Source organism: Acomys russatus, chromosome 27, assembly GCF_903995435.1.
Source record: "Acomys russatus chromosome 27, mAcoRus1.1, whole genome shotgun sequence".
Classification (NCBI taxonomy): Eukaryota; Metazoa; Chordata; class Mammalia; order Rodentia; family Muridae; genus Acomys; species Acomys russatus.
Genome location: NC_067163.1, coordinates 50,109,822 through 50,135,940, shown reverse-complemented (window position 1 = coordinate 50,135,940; position 26,119 = coordinate 50,109,822). Strand labels below are relative to the sequence as shown.

At 35.5% G+C, this 26,119-nt stretch overlaps 1 protein-coding gene across 1 annotated transcript in view; it reads left to right on the top strand.

Annotated features, from left to right (window-relative positions):
- Positions 1 to 26,119, top strand: part of Tll1 (tolloid like 1) — a 196,763-nt gene that overhangs the window by 143,810 nt on the left and 26,834 nt on the right. Inside the window, exons 12-16 of the mRNA XM_051169507.1 lie at positions 126 to 271; positions 13,870 to 14,065; positions 15,405 to 15,530; positions 18,126 to 18,286; positions 22,869 to 23,049. Of these exons, the coding sequence (XP_051025464.1) occupies positions 126 to 271; positions 13,870 to 14,065; positions 15,405 to 15,530; positions 18,126 to 18,286; positions 22,869 to 23,049 (810 nt within the window). The remainder of the gene's footprint in view (positions 1 to 125; positions 272 to 13,869; positions 14,066 to 15,404; positions 15,531 to 18,125; positions 18,287 to 22,868; positions 23,050 to 26,119) is intronic.

Below are 26,119 nucleotides of genomic sequence, written 5' to 3'. Positions count from 1 at the left end.
TGATTTTCTTTATAGCATGGTTCTGGGCATTTTCATAGGAACCGATCTTGAATAATGCCTTTGAAGACAAGTAAAGTGAAATGGCATGGCAGGGCTTATTTGTCTGTTTGTTTTGCCTTCTCCAGCAATTTGCGGGGGGGAGATACGCAAAAACGAAGGACAGATCCAGTCTCCCAATTACCCAGATGACTATCGGCCAATGAAAGAGTGCGTATGGAAAATAATGGTGTCCGAGGACTACCACGTTGGACTGACCTTTCAGGCCTTTGAGGTACAGTCTTTTAGGAACCTGAATGGGGCATCTTTTCTATAAATGACTGTGGCATTTAAGGGCTTCCTCATTAAGTCAGCATAGAAGTAGAGAATCAGCCTTTTAATCAGCAAAGAAGCAGAGGGTTGCCTATAAAATGTAACATCAAGAGGAAAAGTCTGTTTTTTTCCTTCTTGCTTGTTACAGACATTTGCAAGAAGATTAAAGTGGGTTTACATCAACTGTGGTATTTGAATTAGACTGTTTGAAGTGTTGACAATAGCTTTTGAAGCTTTCCCCCTCCCCTACTAAGCAAATGCATGAGCCTGTGTCATAAGACTGCTGGAGGGTCCATTAAATCATAGAACCTTTATTTCCCCTCTAGAAATTTCTTTTTATGTTATGAGGGGAAACTTTTTTTTTTGTTTTATATGATTACAAAGCTTATGTATATCAAACATAATATTCCAAACATTCTTAGGAGCTTTTACCTTCATCAAGAACTAATAGTCAATGCTTTAGGGAGATAGCTCACTGGATAAGGCACCTGCCTGAAGGGTAGAAGTGTGGTCTCCAGAACTCACACAAAAGGTAGGCCAGTGTCGAGGCCACCTATGATGCCAGCTTTCTTGAATAGAAGATCAGGGTGTCTCCTAGGAAAATTGACTCACTAGACTGTCCAGAATTCATAAGCTTTGATTCTATAAGAGAGTCTGCCTCAGTAAATAAAGTAGGAAAACGATGGGAAAGACTTTGGCACAAATTCTGGGATATAAAACACACACACACACACACACACACACACACACACACACACACACACACGTGTGCATATCTGCACAAAAAGATTGCCAGTGAGATCACTTGCGTTATTGCATTATTGTATTATTAAGTAATTAGAATATTTCAAGGCCAATCAAAATTATGGACCAAATTTTGACTCTGAACCTACTAATCAAGATTGTTAATAAGCCATCCCTTTGTCCTTTTGTTCCTTTGTTCCTTCATCCCTTTGTTAGTTCCTTCCTTCCTTCTTTCCTTCCTTTCTACCATCTGTCGTACAATAAGAACTAAGAGAGGAAGCAATTAGAAGTAGAGATATGGAAGAATCATTTTAAGAACTCCAAAGCATGGTTGAGTCAATCAAAGCATCTAGAAAGTGAACTCAAGGTAAAGTGGAAAGAGTAATGAGATGAGTGGGTGTGGTAGGTCCAAGTAAGACTTGGGAATTCAGATGTTACAATTGAGGAATATTTCTCTATTGATCAGAAAAAGCCTGACTCAGTGTCCAAACCATCAAAGGGCAGCAGAGGCTCCCATGCAATCACTGGTTATGTCTTTTGTCACCATAGCAATTGCATCAGAGATATCTAGAAGATATCTATGCAGTTAGCCCCTCTCCTATCTCACCTGCCAGCCTCTGTGATATATCTTTGATATGTATCCCTTCTCCCTTCTTTTTATTCCTTTGTTTTCCACACACACATCTTCTTTCATCCTGAAAAATAAATCTTTTCTACATTGACCACAATGTTGTGTTTTATGCTTCTGACAACTTTACAGTTGGGAAATCTTGAATTTGAAATAGACTCACATTTGAAGTTGGTTATTTTAAGTATAATAATAAACAACATTCAAATGCAGTAGCTTACAGTGAACAATGAAATAAACTGTCTCACTGAAATGTGTATCCCTTGGCTCAGTGGTTAAGAATACTTGCTGAAAGTCAGTCCGTACTCTCTGCTCAACTGTGGAGAATGCCCTGACCATTGGCTAGATCTGTGTCGGGGGTTTGATGTTTACTGCACGTATTGTCCTTGGCTGGTGTCATAGTTTGAGCAGGACCCCTGGGCCCAGATCCGCCCATCACAATGTTCTTCTTGTAGGTTTCTAGGACCCTCTGGACCATTCTATATCCCCATTCTCCCATACTTCTCTCGCCTAAAGTCCCAACAGAATGTCCTCCCCTCCGTCCCACTTTCCTGATAAGTGAAGACTTTCATGGGACATTCCCCTTGGGCTAGTGTCCAGATATAAGTGAGTATATACCATTTGAGTCTTTCTGCTTCTGGGTGAACTCACTCATTATGATCATTTCTAGTTTAATCCACTTGCTCACAAATTTCAGATATTCCTTGTTTTTAATAGCGGATTAGTATTCCATAGTGTAAATGTACCACAATTTCTTTATCCATTCTTCTCCCGAGGGACACTTAGGCTATTTCCATGTTCTTGCTATTATGAATAAGGCTGCTCTGAACATGGTAGAGCATATATCCCTGTTGTGTGCTGGAGCTTCTTCTGGGTATATTCCAAGGAGTGGAATAGCTGGGTCTTAAGAAAGCCCTATTCCCATTTTTCTGAGATAGCACCAGATATATTTCCATATTTGACCACGTCCCCTGGAAGGAGAGGCCTGGTGGCACTCAGAGGAAGGAAAACAGGCTACCAAGAAGAGACCTGATACCCTATGAGCATAGACAGGAGGAGGAGGCCCCTCCTCAGTCACAGTCATAGGGGTGGGGAGTAGGGGGAAAGTGGGAGGAAGGGAGGGAGGAAAGGGAGGATACAAGGACTGGGATAACTATTGAGATGTAAAATGAATGAATTAAAAAATAGTTTTGAAACAAAACAAAACAAAACAAGAATACTTGCTGATATTTCAGAGTACCCAAATCTTGTCGTATCACCCTCATCAGATGGCTCATAACTACCTGTAACTTAGTTCTGGTTTCTCTAATGCTCTCTTCTCGGCTCCACAGGCAATGCACAAACATGGTGCACATGTTCATGAACTCAGAAATATATACATCTACATAAAATAAAATACCATTTACTGATGTATTGAGCATTAAGAGATGAACCATCAATAAACACATAATTCAATAAGTTATGAAATTTCTCACTACAGAAATGATTTTTAAAAACTGAGAATATAGCAATAGTGAAATAACTCTTCTGAAGTTTATTTATATCAATTAAATGATTGATAATCAATTTATTAGTATCAAATCTTCAAAGGTAAGATGGTATAAAGACAAATAGGTTATTATCATCTAGGGCACTCACCATTCATATATAAGCTATATAATTCTTACTGATTGGAAGAATGATTCAATGACCACTATGCTTTTGGTTTTGATTTTGGACAACATAACATTTTCTTACTATATTTAATTTTCTTCCCTTTCTTTATTTGGCCTTATTTCTATTGCTTCTGTCTCTAATTATGTCCTGAAGACATCTAAATATGTACTAAATTTTTTTCAATTACCTAATTAGATACTAAACTCCTCATCTCTTACTCATTTCAGCACTTGATATCAATACTCACCCAAGGGGTACCATCAAATCTACTCCCCCACTTAAACAAGAGTACATAATGGTTTATATCAACTGTCATTAAACAGTTCTGTTCTGCCTCATCCCTTGCCTCTTTGCTTGGAACTCATGGTGAGAATGAGCCTCAGGCCTTAACTCTTGATCTACATATCTTATTCTGTACAGTGTAAGATTGTAACATCACTTACAATCACCTAAAGCGTTTTGAGTCTAAAATAAAATAAAGATTCATTTGCTGTGATTCAACCCATGCCCCTCCTCACTCCTTTACTGTCAGCCTTTTGATCTTCCTCACCTTCTGAAAAATGACTGAGTTTCTTCCCATAGGACAGTGTTTGCTTTCAGTGTTCCTCTGATTTTAGGTCTCTAGATATTCATTTTGATTTTCTTTCTCTTTATCTAGATCTTCATTCATGTCTTTCTTTAAAAGATAGGTACTGGCAGCTCAACTTAAGCTATTGTCTTACTCACAGTGATGTCTAAACCATTACACAATTTTGTTCGTTGCAATTATGTTTACTTGAACTGAAGCTAAGTGACTCTTTACTTATAGCTTTGCTTTATGCTTTTCATTAAAATGTGATCGCTAAGAGCAGAGGCCTTGCCTTTGCTATGTGTCACTGTATTGTCAATGCCAACGGCTCTGTGATTACTATTTGATAATATAAAGGATGAATATTGGTGTGAGAGTGCATTGTAGGTGGTTGAGTTTTGCAAACCCTTTCTTTTGGAAAAGTACAAGAGTTTCAGTCAGAGGCAATGAGAAAAATAGGTAAGTTAAATTTAGGCTATGGAGGATTGGTGTGCTCTCTGTCTGAAGTTAGACAGACACCTCAAATTTTAAGAAATTCAGAAAAGCAAAAGACTTAGGTGTACTGATAAACCCTAAATCTCCAAGTAGAAACCAAGCCTGGGCCATTGAGTTTCTTACCAATTAAAAAAAAAAACAGCGTTGATATCTACACATAGCTAATTCTTGTTTTACTTGCTAATTTTCCTACTCAGCAAATAGTATAGAAGCCCAAAATCAATATTCTATTCATGTCTTCAGATGTTTTACAGACAGTTGCCCAGCACCTAACAGGCACACTACAAGCTGTGATTTGCCTTTCTAAAAGAATCTGTGTTAGATAAACCCCACTGATGTATGACTCATAGCGTTGTTGGCTGGGAGTTTGGTATTAATGAATTGACAGTATAAATTAAAGCATCCTGAAATAGAAATACACTTAAAACAAGATTGTGCAATGATTTGTTGATAAAACATTTTGTGACTAGAACCTCTCAGAAACATGACCCTTTGTTTTCCAAAGATCAAGCAATCCATACTTGTTACTTCCCTCTTTTCCAGAACTTTATAGAACATAAATGTTATAATAAGAAGAATATAAGAAGATCAACCATACGTGTTTCCTTAATTGTTCAAATAGGCATGTAATTTGAGGTATTTAATTATCTGTTTATATGAATTCACTTTTGCTTACATGTATTCCTGTAAGGCTGCAGAGAACATGTATTTGGTTTCTAGAATCCACATGGCAGATCATAGTCGTCTTTGACTCCTGTTTTCTGACCCCCACAGACACTGGGCATGCATGTAGTGCAGACAGACAAGCAAATAATCACACACATCCGATAAAAATAAATCTAAAAAGGAAATACATAAATACCGTATTTCTAATATGAAGATTACATCTTTTATATTCAATAGTTATTAATTTTGGTTTTTAAAGACTCCGTACACAAGTACTATATCACTCCTACTTTTTCTTCCCCTACTACTACAACATTCCGCCCTCTCCCTAGTTCACCATTTTTAATTAGTTATTATCAGTACATATATGCACACATATATGTATATATTTTTACACCGACTGAGGGTATTAAGCATCGATTATGTTCATGCATATGTGGCCAGATGTAAGTATTTGGGGCTGGGCACCCTATGATGGACCTTATCCCTTAAGGAAACTGATTCTCCCGCTCTCAGCAGACACTGACCACCACGCTCTTCCTTTGTGGGTGGGACAACATGGAATTTCCCTTGTCCATGTGGGCATGTCAAATGGAGTCATTATGCTGGTCTTGTTTAGGCAATCATGTTGTGGTTTTGCCGATGCATTTCTCTGTCACACTTAGGGAACTCTATCTAGCAATAGGCATCATGAAATTCTGTTTCTTAGAATATTTCTGCTTCCTCTCCCCCCCCCAGTATTCTTCTACTCTTAGTGTAGGGGTTGCATTGCAGAAGTATCACTTAGAGTTGGGCACCACACAATCACTTGCTCACCACATTTTGGCCAGATGTGGATTTATGCAAGAGTCTCTATCTGTTGCAAGAAGAAACTTTGATGAGGGCTTACACTTAACTATGGGTAGAAAGCTAAATATTTATAATATAGTTATAAATTGTATTGGTTTTAGAAAAATGACAATGTTAGGTTCTTGCAAGACCATGACCTTTTCAGTCACAGGTAGCTGGCTAGCTGTACAGTTTCAGGCATGAATTGCCTCCTATTACGTAGACCATAAATACAATTTGAAAACTTCTGCTTGCCCTGAGATACAAGTGCCAGTAGTGCCATTGGGGATATCCTGCCAGCCTGATTGTTATCATTATTCCTGGGCTTTATAGATAGGTAGGACCAAGGACCACTGATATTTCCTCTCTCGTGGCAGCTTGCATAGCACATTCTGATAATATAAAGCCAGTCCTTTGGGAGGACGCTTTCAGGTCAGTCTCAGCCCAAGTCCTGAGTCTGAAATGTGTGCTGCCTTCAGCAGTATGGTCTCAGCTTCTCATTCAGGAAGGCAACCCAGGAAAGTGACAATGGGTCACATTGTTTGGGAAGACTCTTGCATTTCTCTGAAAAACAACTCGAAGGAGGTTCCTATGGATTTATGTCTGATAGTGCGTGATTCTTGGGGAAAGAACTATTACTCGATATTGTGTGACATCACTTAAATATGTAGGTATATACACAACATATAGATGCATATACACACATATCTATAATATATCTAATGTAAGCTTACAAATTGTGTTTCCCTATGTTTTCCCCCAAACGTCCTTGATGATATTTATCTCCGTCGTTCTTTTACTTCTGTTTTTACTTTTACCCTGATTTTCAATTAAAGTCCCTCTATTATTCTCATTTACTCCCATTAATAGCACCTGTCTTCTACTGCTCGCCCCTCGGCAGCTCATTTGTCCCCCGTGCCTCTGTCCTTACACTTCTGGTATGAAGTCACTCTAACTTATATACTCAGATTAAATATTTGAAACAAGTTCGGTAAATAAGAATGAACTTCTGATATTTGTCTTTCTGGGCCTGGTTGACTTACTCAATATGATATTTTAAAATTCCATTTACTTGGATATTTCATTGTCTTTACAGCTGAATGGAATTTTGTTGTCTATAGGTAAAAAGTTTTCATGATTCATTCAATTTAGTGTCAATTAGGTTGTTTCAATCAAAAGATTTTCTGAATTGATAATCAAAAAACATGGCTGAGCAATCTGTTTCCTAGGCTGTAAGATACCTTGGGTCTTTGCCAAGGAGTGAGATAGCTACATCATATCACAGATTTGTGTTTAGCTTTTGAAAGTTCTACTCACTGATTTTCACAGTGGCTGCACCAATTTGCAGTCCCACCAACAGTGAATGAAGGCTCTCTTCTCTGGCAACCTCACCAACATTTTTTAATCAGATCTTAGCCATCTGAATTGGAGGAGACAAAATTTCATAGAAGTAATTTGAGTTTACCTAATTGCTAAGCATGTTGAACAATCGTTAATATTTTTTAGCTAAACTTCTGTCTGTCTTTCTTTCTTTCTTTCTTTCTTTCTTTCTTTCTTTCTTTCTTTCTTTTATTGGGAACTCACCATTATAATATAAAGCACATTTTCACTGGGTCATTTGTTTTCTTGAGACTTTGTTTTTGAGTTCTTTTTATATTCTGGATATTAATCCTTTATCAAATATAGATAGAAGTCTAATTTTATTCTTCTACCAGCAGACATTCAGTTTTCCCACGACCATTTGTTGAGATGTTGGCTTTTTCCCAATGATGTTTTTGACATCATTGTCAAATGTCTGATGGTAGCAGCTATGAAAACTCATATTTGAGTATTTTATGTTTTCTATTGATCTACGTCTCTGCCTCTGTCCCTGTACCATTCTAGTTTTATTACTATAGTTCTGTAATAAAGTTTGAAATCTGATATACTAATTAATGCTTTGGAATTATATATTTGGCTCTGGGTTACTTTGGCTGTTGGGCCTTTTGTAGTTCCATATGAGTTTTAGTATTCTCTTCATAATTTTTGTGAAGACTATCATAGAGATTTTGATTGCAGTTGCACTGAGTTTGTAAATTGCTTTTGATAATACGGTCTTTTTTTTTATATAATATTCTACAGATCCATGATAATGAGATATCTTTCAATTTTCTGATTGTTTTTCTTCAAATATTTGATTTTTTTCATTGTAGAATTCTTTCACTTTCTTGGTTGGGTTAATTTCTGGATAGTTTATTAATTTGAGACTAACTGAATGGGTAATGTGTCCATGATCTCTTTCTTAATGTGCTCTTTTTTTGCTATATGTGAAGGCTAATGAATTTTGTATGTGGATTCTGTTTCCTGTTACTTAGCTGAAAGTTTTGAGTAATTATAGAAAATTTGTGATATAGTATTTGAGATCCTTTATGTATAATATTACATCATCTACAAATGCGGATAATTTGACTCTTTCTTTGCCCATTTAATTTCCTTCTTGTTTTCCTGCTCTAGCTAGGCTTTCAACAGTTACAGACTCAGCGATCACCAGGAAAACATTTTATCATACACAAAGAAACATAACATTATAAGAGGACACTGTAAAGACCTATATTCGCTTAAGCTAGAAAACCTAAAATAAATGGATGAGTTTCTAGATTCATCCAAACTGCAAAGGTTAAAGTAAGGAGAGGTCAACAGCCTGAGCAAACCCATAAAAAACAAGGAGATTGAAACAGTGATAAAATGTCTCTGCTTAAGAAAAGCCCAGGTCCAGATGGATTCACAGGAGATTTATACCCAATTTGCAAAGAACTGTAGTCAATACTTCCTAAATTATTTTAAACATTAGAGACAGATGAACACTTCTAAACTCCTTCTATGAAGGAATAACACTAATATTAAAACCATATAAAGACTCAACCCAAAAAGAAAACTATAGGTCAATATCTCTGAGTTAAAGGTCCCCAAAATAATGTACACAGAATACATATATCCATCTATCATCTATCTATCTATCTATCTATCTATCTATCTATCTATCTATCTATCTATCTATCTACCTACCTACCTATCTATCTATGTATATTCCATTCACAATGATCAGGTAAAATTGACGTAATGCCAGAGTTGCAGGATGGTCCAATAAACCCAAGTTACTAAATGTAATAAATCACACAAATGGTTTTAAAGACAAACATCACAGACTAGCTTCAATAGATGCAGAAACCAACTTTCACAATATTCAGCATTCCTCAAGATAAAAGTCTAGAGAAAGGCAGACCTGAAGGAATGGACTTCACACAATAAAACCTGCATTGTGACTAACTCACAGTTAATGCCGTTCTAAACAGAGAAATGCAATCCCACTGAATTTGGAAGCTAGACAGGGTTATTTACTATCTCCTCTATTTCCCAATAAAGTTTATGTCTTTTATATTGAAAATGTATAGTTATAGAAGACAAGTTCATTGGTTCTCATTTTTTTTTTGTTCTGATGTCTAATAAAACAGCTTTAAATTAATTTAGCTCATGTTTATACCCTCTTTCAAAAGTCCTTCTGGTCTTGAATTTTTATTCTTTGTGTAACTTTTCTCCTTCAGATGCTATTAAGATAAAATTGTCTCACATTTGATCAATATGAATTGTAATACACCCACTAACTGGCCATCGTTTATACTTTTATGTGAGTGTACCATAGCTTTACTGTTCACACTGCTACTTGCTTTATTATGTAAATACAGAAAAAAATCTATGACAGTTTCTTTATTAATGAACTTCACAGAGCAAGGCTAGACATTACTTGGAGGGGGATACAAGTTATACTATTTGGAGATTGTTGTGTTCCAAAAACTTGTTCTCTCAAAAACTGTAGCCAGAGACTACATAGCCCATGTTGAATTAAAGATTTAGAGTAATAGGGAGTTATTAGCTGCCATCTCACAAATGGGCTCAGGGCCCTGTGAAAGAGGTAACAGAAGAGGTCACAGTGAGTAGGCCTCCTCTAAAAGGAGCATCATCATCAGGTAGTGAATCTGTCATTACTTTAACTATGAGCTTGTCAGCTTCCAGAAATGAGCGAAACAGTTCTGTTTTCTACAAGCCACTCAGTCTGAGGTCCATGGCCTTTAAAATATGTATCCCGAATGAGCCAACACTGAGGGTTTCCTCTTCTGCTACTGAATACATTGCCTCTTAACACCAACATAATAAAGTAAGTTTGTATGTGAATATGGGATTAATTTGTAGCACTTAAAGTCCCTTCATCGGCAGTATTATCAGTAAAGGATCTTCTAATACAGTTTTATTTGAGAACTTTTGGAATGTAGCACTACAGCAGAGAGAGAAGAATTGGGAGACTGGAAATGTTTACAGGAAAAGCTTCAGAGAAATGGCAATAAAACAGAAAGAAGTAAAATAAACCCAGGGCTTAGTTTTGTTTAGATTGAAATCCCCGCATGCATTAATTCAAGTGGGATTAAGTTTGAGGGGCTTGTCAACATTGCTACACACCCTGGCTGGATGCTGCTTCTCTTATGTAAGCCAGATATGTTTAACAGCCTTAGCAGTCCTTGAAATACACAGCAGCATTCTTTACTATGCATGAGTTTTTGCCTTGCTGCTGTGCCTAGCAGAAAGCAATCATGTTGTTTCCCTTAAATATGTTCCATTAGCTTACAGTAAATGATTATGCTCTGTGAATGCACTTAGTAAGCCAGGATAGGAAGGTGTTCATTAGTTTATGTTTTTCTGACGGTCACTTAACTTATTGTTTGTAGTGTTCCACTAGGAATATAAATTGGCTAATTGTTACTCATAGTTTTCTTTATCATTTTCCTCAAAGGCAATAACAAAAAAAAAAACAAAACAAAAAAAAAAAAAACAAAAAAAAAAAAAACCAAAAAACAAAAAAAAACCCCAAAAACTTTTAATGTTTTGCTAAAATTATACCATTATGTTATATTATCTATAACACTGCATCATTTGGATTGTAGTACTAATATTTGATTGTGTTAATTATATTCCATTGAAATAACATTTTAGGCCTTGATCTATGACATTTGTGATATTTTTAAATATAATAACATATATATATATATTTACCACCATAATCACTTTCAGATGCACCATTCAGCCTGAAAACATACAATAGCATTTTAAGCAGTATGCAAGTTGTGCACACACAGAGACACACACACACACACACACACACACACACTCACCACATATATGCATACACACATATGCATTCAATTAAAGAAAAGGGTGTCATGAATTTTGTGCTTATTGTTGTTTTTGTTTCAAGACAGGCTTTCTCTGTGTAGCCCTGGATGTCCTGAAACTTACTCTGTAGACCGGGCTGGCCTTAAACTCAGATCTGTTTTCCTCTGCTTCCCAACTGCAGTGACTAATGACAGGTGGGTGGGGTCAGGAATTAGAAGGAAGGAGTGTATTGAGGATTTTGGAGGAAGGAAGGAAAGAGAACATATCTTGTAATTGAGTTGTAATCTCAAAAATAAAAATAAGAAAAATAAAAGAATTCTTCATAGTGTTTTGAAGTTAGTTTCTAGGCCGCCTTTTTATCTTGCAATCTAAATTGTGTTCCCAGTAAATGACAACTTCCTTTTATATTTCATCTCCAGTCCCTTATAACACCAATTTTTATGGCGCCTATGAATTTGAGTAGTCTAGCATCTTATGTAAGTAGAATAACTCAGAGTTACTTTTAGCTTATTTCAGTTACCATAAAGTCTTCAAGTTTCATCTACAATGTGGTACATATCACAAATAAATTTTTAAAATTCCTCCTGTTTAAACCACAAATAATACTTCATTTTATTTACATGTCAGATTTTCTTTGTCTGTTCATATATCAATTGGTGGATATTACTTACACCTTTGTCAATCATTTGGCTCTGAACATGGACATACATTTGTAAAATATCTATCTATATATGTATGTATTTTATAAGTAAGTGAGTATCTATGTATTTAATAAATAAACATATATAAATGAGCATATAAATAGAAACATAAATATATCTTTACATATATATGAACATGTATACAGTGTAGCAGGGAATTGTGTGGCTGTCTGTGCCTTGAGTAAGAGGCTGGTCTCTTTCTCTGAGACCTGTAGTATTGGATTTTTGACCCCTTTGGTCCAATTTACTCTATTTTAGTTCTTACTAAATGGAAATCATTCATTGTTTTCTTAGTTCCCCTTGAAGCAGCTGTTGAGCCTAGGAGTCTTCTGAGTTTCAATGAAGCACTGAGCCCCTCGGAGACTCTGAACTTCTTATCCCTTCTTTGTGTTTTTAGATCTTCTTCAAGGGCTGATTAAGTATCAGTTTTTAAAAAACATGTTCAATGTTTCCCTTAACTTTCACCATAGCTTTATGAATTTTGATCTGTTGATATTGTAATGACCTTGCCAGATTCATAGAGAGTTTATGCTCTGGTTATCTTAACGTCTGTAATCAATAAACAATGCTATTACCAAAACACAGTCATCTTATGTTAATTGTGCATGGCATTGCATCCAGTGCCCAGCTTTTGAACTGCCCATGCATTATCTTAAGAAGAAACTTCCCTTTTTCTCTTTTAATTTTATTATTATTATTACTTGCTTTTGTTTGTCATTGGCCTTGTTCTTTTTTGTGTGGAACTTATGATTATTAGCTTAAAACCCACTGACTTGATTTAAATATTTATCCTTTTAAGTGTATATGTATGTGTGTGAGCCTGTGAGTATAGAGGAGCCTGCGGCAGTTGGAAGATGAGGTTGGATGCCTTGTGCGCTGCTGTGTGAGTACTGGTAGCTGAACCAGGGTTCATTGTAAGAGCAGCCAGTGTTTTTCACTACTGAGCCATCTCTCCAACTCCTTAATTCAAATTTTAATTTCTAATATAACATAGCTGAAAAATATTGAATACATGATGTAAATTAAATAAATCCCAATTTCCTTTGTGCTTGATGTTCCCCCAAGTAGACAAAGTATAGTTGCCTTTACTTTTAGTGGAAGAGATTCATTGTTCAGACTTTACACTCAGATTTAACATGGAAAGGTATGTAAACACCAGCATTACCAGAGTGATAATGTCTCTCAGATTGGTGCTGGGAAGCGATGAAGCATTTCTGAATCCTATAGACTTATATACACAAAGAGTAATCCATTTACTAAACAACTCAATTGCAAACGTTTACTATGTGTGAATACAATTTACATTTCTATTTGATTATTCATCAGTACCAGGTACATATTATTTAGCACACAAATAATATCAGATCTATAAGTAGGTAGTATATATGAAGTAAGTGATTTTATGAAATATTCTCTGGAAATATACTTTTGTGCCTATAAATATTTGAACGTCCACCTGTAACTAAACAGTGAATTTGCTATAAATTTAAAATTGAAGCAATAATGACACATAATGAGTGTTAACAATGTGGTAAAATCAATTATCTTTTCTCAAGCACAGAAACAATTATTTAAACATTTTCAATAGTTGCCTTGGTTGCTTTCATCATGGTGAGTACTGATTTTGAAAAGAACAGTCAACCCAACATCGAACTTCTTTGTTTTTAATATTGCTAAATTTTAACCATCAAGACTTCCAACGTAAAGCAGCAAAGATGTTGAATTAGCGGCCAGTGTGGAATACATAAGTAGCTCCAAGATATAACCTGAGCTATACAGTGAGACTCCAGCAATCGATCAATCATCAATCAATCAACCTTTCTCTTCATTCTGGCTTATGTTGGTGTACCTTTTCTTAGGTTTAAAAAAAAAAACAGTACGAGTTCCTTTGTGTGCAGTGTGGCTGTGGACTCATTTTTATTCACACACACAACCTTCCATTGTTGTGTGTCATTTTTGACATTAATGAGTCATTGCTGTGCCATTAAGAATACCCAATAACCTTCCCACTGCACTTGTCTTATTACTATCTGTTAATGAGACAGAATATTTTTACAACTTCCTCATTGTAGATTGAAAGACATGACAGCTGTGCCTATGACCACCTAGAAGTTCGAGATGGAACCAGTGAAAACAGTCCTTTAATAGGACGGTTCTGTGGTTACGACAAACCTGAAGATATACGATCTACTTCCAACACTCTGTGGATGAAGTTTGTTTCTGATGGAACTGTGAACAAGGCAGGGTTTGCTGCAAACTTTTTTAAAGGTAACTCACAACAGCTTACAAGTGGGAGGGTTTCTTTTTTTTCATGGCATTATCTTTGATTCTTGGCAAAATTGGATTGGAGTTTATTGAAAGCTGAAGTATGTTCTCATGTTCCGTAACTACTGTGTGTTCCTAAAAAAAATTAAAAAATAAAAATAAAAGTGCAGAAGTTGCATCAAATTTACATGTAGGAAATTTATAGGCACTTAGTTGAAGTGTATCACACTTGAATGAAAATAGAAAGAATGAAGACGTTTTTCCTCTATATTGGTTTTTATAGGCTAAATAAGTCAATTTCTGTATGCCGTATTCACCAATAAAGAGCTAAGTTTCTCCATTATTAAATAACACTGTTCATTTTCAACAAGAGTTGTCAGGGATTCATTTATGTAAATTGAAAGGCAGATAATGTTGTCACTTTAGCTATATAAATTCACATGCATATGAATTTCTGAATATGTCATACATCACTGTGATAGAAACATTTATTTCTTGTGATTATGTATTTAGCTGTCAAAGTTCTTAATATGCTGATATATGCACTATAAGGTATTTGTATTTGCATAATCTATATTAGTTTATGAAGAATAAAATTATTATATGTGTTATATTTTATACAATAAATGACACATATATTTATGTAAATACATGTTCTTAGTCTAGGTATTTTTATAAAATTCACTGAACTATGAAAAGATCTAGCCAACTACTAAGTTTCACTTTTAAAAAATGTATTATTACCACAGTCTACTTCTTGATGATGGCATTTGTTTAAAGCGTTGAGTGGTGTGTGTTTGTGTGCATGTGCATATGGTATTTATGTGAAGTGTGTGTGTTGGTAATTAAACCTAGGACTTTCATATGTAAATCATACATTCTGCTACTCAACTGCATATGTCTCCAGCTCCTAAAAGCGTTTTCTGAGATATACTTAACAAATTATGCTGTAAAACATTAAGTGACGCTGTGTTTTTTTCAACTTAAATTAAAGAACATCTCTGGGATTTAGTCTCCATTTGCTCTTAAGTTCAGTAATAAAACACAGAGTGAGAGTTCCTTCAGATGTCCATATAGCCTGTAGGTTTCTGGTTTCTCTCTCTCTCTCTCTCTCTCTCTCTCTCTCTCTCTCTCTCTCTCTCTCTCTCTCTCTCTCTCTCTCTCTCTCTCTCTCTCTCTCTCTCTCTCTCTCTCCCAACAGGTCACACAGCAAAGTCTTATTCCTTGAACCTTTGTTGAGAAATGAATAGTCTGTTTATTCAGAGCCACTAAGCATCATATTTTAGTCTTGTTAACAGAGATGAAACACTGTAGGAGTTCTATATCTTTCTTGATTTTATAGAAGAAGATGAGTGTGCCAAACCTGACCGAGGAGGCTGTGAGCAGAGGTGTCTTAACACACTGGGCAGCTACCAGTGTGCCTGTGAGCCTGGCTATGAACTGGGACCTGACAGAAGAAGCTGTGAAGGTGGGACCTCTCTCTGTCTCTGTCTTCTCTGCCCCTCCCTTTTTCTGTTTCTCTGTCTCTTTATCTCTTTCGGTCTGTCTGTCTTTGCCTCTATGTCTCTATCTGTCTGTCTTGTCTCTGACTCTATCCTTCTGTCTTTCTCTCTGTCTATGTTTCTCTGTCTCTGCTCCCCACCTCTGCCTTCATTTTCTCTCATAGCATCTACAGCTGACATGAAATCTTACCTGCTCTCTTTTTAATAACGTTTGCCCTTCCTCTTGTCATTATGAGGCCTGTACGTGCTTCCAGCTCCACTTTGCCTGGCTTCTAGCTCTGTATGCATCCTTTCACCCATTCTCTCATCATCCTCAGGCCATCCATTCTGCCCTCCCTATATCCATACATTCCCCCCTTCCTTCTGTTCTTCAAGCATGGACGTATTCTTCCTCATGTATTTCCATCCACACATTTCTATATTGCTTGTTTTTATCATTTTGTTGACATACTGCATGCATAGATCACACTTGTTCATTTGTTAGAGTAACCAGCCCTAATTTTGTCATCTTCATATCTTCATCGCCTGCCATACACATAAGCATTTAGCAAAAATCTAAACGTATATTGCAATAATTAAAAATTATCATGCAACAGTTTTGTTGTGGTTATCCACACTTCTTCATTGAAACCTCACATTTGGGTTTATGTGCAATGCTTTGTTACCAGGAACATGTCTCTTTCTTCATTGTTTAAAGCTGCTTCATTTTAATTCCTCTTTCTCGATTACAATTTTTGTTTTTTACGAATTTATTTATTTTATTGTATGAGTGCATATGTTGCTTCCATGTATGCATCCATATACATGTATCCCATGCATACCTAATACTGTCAGAGGATGGAAAAGGATGTTGGAGCTCCTGAAACTGGAGTTACAGATGTGGGTGTTAGTAACTGAACCTAGGTCCTCTGCAAGAGCAACCAGTGCTCTTAAGCACTGAGCCATCTCTCAATCTCCTTTCATTCATATCGTTCATGTTTCATCCCTCCGGATAAAGGCACAAAGTATTGGCCAATCACCTTCCTTTCAGTCAATTTCTCTTTCATGATCCCTGCTGTTTTACCTTCATATATATTTACCATTTATATTTATATAATTTAATTGAGAGTCTTAGCACCAAAATGTAAGTCTCCTGAAAGTGATTCCTCTGTTATCTGCTGTGATTATATGAAAGTACAAAAGAATGTAAATCATCTCACATCATGTTTGATGCTTTGTGGTGCTGGCTTTTATTTTTAATGACATGGACACCTTAATTCTTAACAGTTTGAATTCCTGTTTACTTTTTAAGTCTCCGCCCTACATATTAAACTACCAGTCTCCTCTCTGTACTGGGTATAGAAACGAAACTTGCATAGCTAGAAAGAAAATGAAGTATTTTTTAAGAGAGCACATGGTGTACCAATGCTAAAGAAAAATGACTCTTAATGAAGATTCATATTGCTGTCTGCATCTCCAAGCCAGTGCCTTGCACAGCATAGGCAGGTGCTGTACCACTGAGCTGTGTCTCACAGATTAACATGACTATTTCTTACATGTGGCTTCTAGAAGTACATCTTTTCTTTCATAGTCATTTATTAGAAACCCAGGACAAATGAGTGTACCAGTAACTTTAAATATTTACTAATATGCCATGAAATACACAAGTACCCATGTTTATGTGAGCCTATAAATGTACCAGTCATTGCAGGCAACTATTGGACATCCTAGGGACCAGTCATGAGCTGGTGTAATATGTGCTCATTTTCTTCAACTTGTCTTGTGATAGTTTGACTTTGGAATTTTCAATAGGATCCAAGAAATTAAATGTAAACAATGCTATTAAATAACAAAGAAAACAAGTTGTTAAATTAAATTCTTTGGAATAATATGTTTTATTTGTTATTTTATCTTTCTTGCCACTGTAAAATGGTCTTACTTGCCTTTTTAAAAAGAATGGCAATTTTAAAAAGTGTGTTTGGTGTTATTTTATCAGAATATTTTATGCTGTCTAACTCTATTTATCATCTATTCATCATCTCTCTCATCTATCTATATCATCTATTTATAATAATTTATGTATACATCTATCATCTATCTAATACATATCTATCTAATCTATCATCTATCATCTCTCACTTATTTATTTCGTTTTAGCCATCATCTGACAATCACCTAGCTATCATCTCTATATATGTTTTCCTTAGTTTCCACATTTTATTAATTTCCAAAAAATAATTTTATTTTAATTTTCCTGTCATCAAAATACTGTATGTTATTTTACATGCATTTAGAAGAGAAGAGAACTTGGACCTTGTTTTATTTTATCCACTTAAACTTTGAAGCAATTTAAAATGTTGTACTTTAGTCATAATTTGCATTGTCCCACACTGCTGATTAATAGCTTAGGAGTGGGACTTGATAACACAATTCTTTTAATTAAACCTAAGGAGTGAGTTGTAGTTTCTAGGTTTAACAATTAGAAGCTGCTTTACATATAATGCTGAGGTGCTGGGTGATGGTTCAGAGGTACTGAGAAAGAACACCTTTATTAAGGAGCACAGTTTTCTCTTTTCTTCCAGCTGCTTGCGGAGGGCTTCTTACAAAGCTCAATGGCACAGTAACTACCCCTGGCTGGCCCAAAGAATACCCTCCAAACAAAAACTGTGTGTGGCAAGTGATTGCTCCAAGCCAGTACAGAATCTCTGTGAAGTTTGAGTTTTTTGAATTGGAAGGCAATGAAGTAAGTAAGCAATGCCTACATCTTTACCATGTTTTGAGAATGCTGAAAAGCTATCTGATGAAGTTAAAGAAAAGAACACAATGCATTCATGAAAAAATGTCCTCTTTGTTACTTCTGCAAGTACTTATGAGTCTGCTGGTATGGGTAATATTTAAATTTGTCTGGGAGATTGAAAATCACCTGGAAGGATTTTCAGTTAATTTAATGTCCAATATTTTCACTATTCATTAAATAACTATAGAATATTTAAGATGTGCTTTCATATTGCATAGGTATTTCTAGCAATATAATAAATGAAAAGTAAACAATAATTGAATCAGATAGAAACTTTCCACTTGTGAGAAAAGTATATTCTACTTTTGGAAATTAGTGTATTTTCTTTTTTGTTTTCTACTTTTTTTTATTAATTTATTCTTGTTACATCTCAATGGTTATCCCATCTCTTGTATCCTCCCATTCTTCCCTCCATCCCATTTTCCCCTTATTTCCCTCCCCTATGACTGTTCCTGAGGGGGGTATTCTCCCCCTGTATATGCTCATAGGGTATCAAGTCTCTTCTTGGTAACCTGATATCCTTCCTCTGAGTGTCACCAGGTCTCCTCCTCCAGGGGACATGGACAAATATGAGGCACCAGAGTACGTGTGAAAGTCATACCCTACTCTCCACTCAACTGTGGAGAATGTTCGGGGCATGGAACTAAACAGAGAATTCTCAACAGAGGTATATCAAATGGCTGAAAAACACTTAAAGAAATGCTCAACCTCCTTAGTCATCAGGGAAATGCATATCAAAACAACTCTGAGATTCCATCTTACACCCATCAGAATGGCTAAGATCAAAAACTCAAGCGACACCTCATGCTGGCGAGGATGTGGGGAGAGAGGAACACTCCTTCATTGCTGGTGGGAATGCAAACTAGTACAGCCACTTTGGAAATCTATCTGGTGCTATCTCAGAAAAATGGGAATAGGGCTTCCTCAAGACCCAGCTATTCCACTCCTTGGAATATATCCAGAAGATGCTCCAGCACACAACAAGAAAATTTGCTCAACCATGTTCATAGCAGTCTTATTCATAATAGCCAGAACATGGAAACAGCCTAAGTGTCCCTCAGTTGAAGAATGGATAAAGAAACTGTGGTACATATACACTATGGAATACTACTCAGCTATTAAAAATAAGGAATTCCCGAAATTTGTGGACAAATGGATTGAACTAGAAATTATCATAATGAGTGAGTTAACCCAGAAGCAGAATAACTCAAATGGTATATACTCACTTAAATCTGCATACTAGCCCAAGGGGCATGTCCCACCAAAGCCTTCACTTACCAGGAAACTGGGACAGAGGGGAGGACATCCTATTGGGACTCTAGATGAGAGAAGCATGGGAGAATAGCAAAGTAGAAGGATCCAGAGGGTCTTAGAAACCTACAAGTAGAACATTATGATAGGAAGATTTGGGCCCAGGGGTTGGCCCAAACTAAGGCACCAGCCAAGGACAATACAGGGGGTAAACTTTAAACCCCTACTCAGATCTAGTCAATGGTCAGAACATTCTCCACAGTTGAGTGGAGAGTGGGATATGACTTTCTCACGTACTCTGGTGCCTCACATTTGACCATATCCCCTGGAGGGGGAGACCTGGTAGCACTCAGAGGAAGGACAACAGGTTACCAAGTAGTGTATTTTCTTAATATGTAAATTTTTATTATGAATTGTGCTTGTGGTTTACATACCAAAATATTAATTTTAAGCTAAGAAAATATAAGTTTAGGTACAGTGACTATTCATTTTCAAAATATGATTTCTGGACTGAAGGCTCAGCTTTCTGAGAGATGACCACATTGAAACCCATGAAACCACTTATCTGGTAATGTCTGTGGACAATCAACAGACACAGAAAGTTCACATGAAATTCTATACTTAGGAATGATAACAAGATAATATCAACTAGGTTTTTGGTTTCCTTGTGTTATTTTTTAGGTACAAGGTTATAAGCACTTGCTTTTTTGATATCTCATTTTTCTTTTAAAGCCTTTTTTTCTGATTCCTATTTCTAGCCTATATTTCTATCTATTGAACATGATTTAATTCCATTAAGTATAATGAAAAATTAGCTAGTGAAAATTAGTTTGCCTTTGCTGTATACTTGGAGAAACACAGGATCAGAAATGTATGAGCACGTCTGGGCCACAATTGTTGGGGGGTTTTGTAGCTTTAATATACACAATGTCTGGTGTATTTTTTTTGGCTTTTGATTATTTTTCTTTCTGCTCCTGTTACTGCCTTTTAAATATTCTTTTTTTTTCCTAGTAATTCAACTTGTAGTCATTAAGGTACCTAAGTGCATTTTAAAAATTATTAGGAGGATTTGAATTAAATGTGGCAGGTGGCTTTTGGGTGCTAAACTTAGGCCTTCTGGAGGACTGTAGGATCACACAACTTGATTGGCTGGCATGAGTAAAAAGCTGATTTGGTAAAAGACTTGTCATAGAAACAGGACTTGAGCCCCTTATCCAGCACTTACACAGGAAGCTATAGGCATGGTGGCACATGCCTGTAGTTCCAACACTGGGGAGGCCAAGACAGACAGATCCACAGGCCTTGTTGGACATTCTGTCTGGACTAATTGGTGAACCTCATGTTCCGTGAGACAGCCTGTCATAAAAAAGGAAGCTCATGAAAAAGGATCACTGAAGTTGACATCTGGCTTACACATGTGCATTCACACCTAAAGGCACAAACATATGAAGATACACAACACACACAAGTCAACAGAATTACTTACGTTATTTTCCAATATCATAGCCAAACAATTTGATGGCCATCACTTAATCCTCTTAACATATTTAATCCACATGGATTATAACTTCTCTTTAACAAATGCCTCAAATCAGGATGAATATTGAAATGAACATATTGATTTTATAATACATTTGCTCTACTCCTTTCATAAAGGAGATTTCTCTACCAGTCTGAAATTTTATAGTAACGGTTCCTGAATTAGTTCTACCATCGTAACTGTCGCTGCAGCTATTACTTATGTCAGGGAGACATTTTGAATTGACACAAGGTGTGAGAGGAAAAGGAGTTTGTACACAGGAGGAAGGAGCAGAGGTGGCTTCATATAAGTGAAGCTCTGTTTAGGCAAGCCTCATTCTCCTTGAAATGGCCACCATTCACAGACTAGCTGGCTGTAAACTTGTTAGCGTATGCCAGAATTCTTAAACTTTTCATGGTGTTTCTGTGTGGAAAGTCATCTCAGCATTCTGTGTATTTTCAGAGCTTGATAACTTAACTGGTTACAGTAAAAGGCCCAAGCAAAACATTGACTTCTAGAATATTAGAATAAGTCAAAACTTCATTAATTTATTTCCTGTACCGATGTCTAAGAACATCAACAGTAGAGACCTTCAGCATCCGAAACGTTCTGCTAGAATGGAGTTCTCTTTAAACAAATACCTCAGCCTAGCACAGTATGTAGAAAAATTACCTCATTCTTCCCAGTAGCAGTTTGTTTATTTAGCACCCAATTAATATCACACACACACACACACAAAAAAACTCCCAGTGATCTGAGTTGACGTATTTCAAAGTACAGATCATGCCCCAGGGTCCACGTGTATGCATTGTTAAACCTTGCTAATTATACGTTTATATAATAAAGTTGTTCATGCAAGATGCATTCTGCAGAATATGTTCTGTTAGAGCTTGGGAAAAGTGTGCTGTGGAAACATCTGTTAGTGGCCATAAAATTGCTTAAGAACACTTGGCATTCATTTGTGCCCTTGCATTTTCACAATGCTAGGTAAAATAAATCAGACAGGCTTACTTCATTTTGTTGCCAAGGGGGGTGGGGTGGGTGGAGGGGTTATTACAATGAATATTTCATATTTGTTTACAATGCAGTAGAAGCCCTACAGAATAACCTATGATACCTAACATCACAGGAACTGGAGGAACACAAGCCTTCTACTAAGCTTTAAGGACAGCATTTTTTTTTTTTTTTTTTTTTAACTACACACTAATTTTCTTGTGCTGCTCAGATCAGAATGCCATGGTTACAGGACACAGCACTGGTGTAAATTCTACCCTGATCTATTAATCACTCACAAGAATGTGTGGCAAGGACACCTTTGTACATATATAAAAATTCGGAACAGAGATTTTTTTTTTTTTTGTTCATCCACAAAACGGAAAAGTATGATTTCTATTGACCGTTGTCATTTCAGGAAAAATGTAGCAAGTCATTTCAGGTATTCGTCATCAGTGTTAGTTAAGACATGACAAATGTTTGTACAATTCATTCTGAAGTTTAAAATAAAATAAAAGTAGAAAGAAGGCAGCAGCTGTAGCTTATGTTCTGCCCATCGATATCGGCTTTGAATAAATGCACATCATAATTTTCTTCCTAGTTCGGTATTTTTTTGTAAAAGATACATGTCATGCATGAACCCTACAAATAATTGCCACAAGCTTGTGCCATTCCAGGTGTGTGTGTTTTTTTTTTTTCTTCTAACACAAATGACAGTCATCTGGTTCTTTCTAATTGGTGATCCTGACAACCATGTCTGTCCAGGTTTGCAAATATGATTATGTGGAGATCTGGAGTGGTCTTTCCTCCGAGTCTAAACTGCACGGCAAATTCTGTGGGGTTGACGTACCTGAAGTGATTACTTCCCACTTCAACAACATGAGGATCGAATTCAAATCGGACAACACTGTATCCAAGAAGGGCTTCAAGGCACATTTCTTCTCAGGTAGATGTGCACACGTGCTGTATGAACACGAGTCTCTTTCTTTCAGTGTGTACTGCTTTTAACTGCTGTCTCTTCCTCACTGTTTTCTGTGTGTGTGATGGGGAAGCACATGGAATGTCTGAGCTAGGTTTAACATAAAATTTAAATAGAGCAAAGGCTGGTACAACAACTAGGATATTTTCATATACTGATTTGTGTGTGTGTGTGTGTGTGTGTGTGTGTGTGTGTGTGTGTGTGGTAATAGTGACACCAGACTTTCCCAAAATTATCAGATTTTTTTTCCAAATTACATTTATTGCCTCAGAAAATATGATCTCATTTGAGCACTAAATTTGTTTTCCTATTTTATAGTTCTCTTAATATGTTAGGTTAAAAGCAATGTCATGTTTTGTCTAGTTTCTATAGAAATAATTATGGTAGGTATGGAAAATGCAATTTTTAAAGATAACATTTATATAATATAGTATAGCTTTCCACAGACATATGGAAATGTAATTTAAATGATATTTTATAGCGATATAACAATAGCTGCCAATGAACAGGTTGTCACTTTGACTAGACTTTAAAATTAATTAAAAGTATAATTTTTACATAAAAATCAAGCACCACTTTTTACAAACATTTGTAAAATGAGTAAATCATATTTTCTCTGCTTCAGACTCACTTATGATAAAACCATTCCCTGACCTTCAAAAATACGTGGTAATAAACCTTCCCATGAAAATCTAGTCAGCCTGTGTAGCTAGCAATCTATTTAACACAACTGAATCCCAATTATGTTTTAATATTAGGTAATTTGGATTGAGTTAATTCAAAGTCTATTCATGCCATCTTCCCTCAACTTAAAATTAATGAGATTTACAATGTCCAGGGTTCGTTTCCAGTTTTCAGGGTAATTGAACTTAATGGTTCACAAGCTCTATTGAGTTCCAAATCAATAGATCTGTCTTCCCTTGTTCTCCTTCCTGCCTTTCTCTGAGATTTAATTACCTTTTAAAATTCTTTTCAATCATTTATTTAAGACTTATATTATTCAAAGGGGAATTTTAATATCTTACTCTAATAAAAGGAAGATATTTGCAGACCTATCTATTTTGTAAATGTTGTATATCTTGAAGTTTTTAAGTGGTCCAGTGTTAGGTGCAGAAAAGACTGTCTACCTTTGTACTGTCTAAATATTTATTTTAAAAACTGAATTTATGAAACAAGTGGATTTTTGTAAACAATTTAAAACACATAGAATCTTTTACATTACTTTAAATGTACATTTTATCTAAAACTTGTTTAAAAGTTGTACTAAACAACTCCTGATCCCAAAGTATGTTTAACTCTACATGTTATTTTTTTGATTTTTTATTAATTTTTTTACACTTTTAATAAATATACATTTATATATTTAATAAACATTTATTAAATATTTAAACATTTATATTGTTACACATATCTACAATAAACTACCTACATCAAGAAGAACCATGAAACAATCAGGAATGATATAAATGTGACAAATAGTGTTTTGGCTATTTGTATTTGGCAACCTTGAAGAAAACATCTTCATATTCTTTAAATTTAAATTTTACTTTGCTACTTTTGGCCAGGCCAGGCTTTGTGAACAGTAGTGTTTGTGTGTAAAATGCCTTATTTCCCTCTTGTAACACGGATGTAAAAAGGCATGCAGCAGGAGATCTGGCACATACAAACGTGTGTGCTCTGTGTGCTTTGTGAAGTAGCCACATCCTTTGACAGCACCCATAATTGGTAAATCGTCATAAAGCAAGTTCGTTGATATGATCATGTTAAAGAGCAACTGTTATATTAGTGTTTATGTTAATCCTCTAATGAAAAAAAAATTGTAGGTATAGATTATATAACTTTACTTAATTTTGAAAAACTTTAGATGAGATTATTATGTAGAGTGGTGCTGTTAAACGTACGGAATAATTAAGATCAAGAGGTGAGGGAAGCCGTCACTACACTACTGTTGTGTTCATCTGAGGGCAGAGACATCTAGGGAGGAAAATGCATTGCTCCACGTCACATTGTTATTTACTCCTAGGTTTAGCTTGCTCTGCTAGCCATTTGCTTAACCTTACCATGCTCAGCCATGACCCTGGCAGTTGGCATTGGTAATGTGTTACACTAAGCATCCTTAGGACATGAGGAAAGAAAGGTACTTTTTGTTTCTTTTGTAGGTTGGCACTTGATATAGACCACAATAATTGTTAGAGAGAATAAAATAGCAATATTCTCTTTTGGGTCTTAGAAATGTATCAGATTCAGGTTTTAAATATCTTTTTTATATATAATTAGACCTGCTGTAGACCTAAATTCTTGGTGTCTTCTGTTAGCTAATTGGTAAGTTTGCTCTAGGAAAGGAAGGTAAAACAGTATTTGACATAAGTTGCTACTTGAGGGGCAAATCAGGATGGCAACAGATGAAGAATACTAATATAACATGAAAACTATGAATTAAGTTTGAATTATCTCATAACAGGCAATTGAATATGCATGCTACTCTAATATACATACGTAGTTATTTTGTCAAAGATTAGTCTGAAATTCTTATTCACAGAAAACAAAAGTTATTTCATTAGGAAATTATAATCAAGAATATAATATTCGCAACTATTGTTACATGCTTTACAATAGTAATTACTAGAAAACTTAATGTTTATGAATAAAATAAATTGTTAATTATTGTATGTTATTCAGAAAGGAAAGCTATTTGAAAACTTAGTTTTCTTACAAGAAGCGATTCATTAGGCGTAAAGACAAACAAATGTATTCAAAATGTAATGCATTCAGTGAAATAGTGTATACATAGTTTTATTTCTGATATATCTAATAAAATAATCACTCATAGCTTTTAAATGTGTAGTTTTATATTTAAAAGGAAGAATAAAAAGTATTTTTTAGAAAATTTACTTGAGAAATTAATGTCCATGATTTCTGTCACTTCCATAGTAGATAAACTAACATGTTTTTCATGTATCAATTTTATGTAATTATGAGAAATTAATCAGAATTTTAAGTTAATTGATTTTATGTTTGGTAAGTCTATGTGTATCTA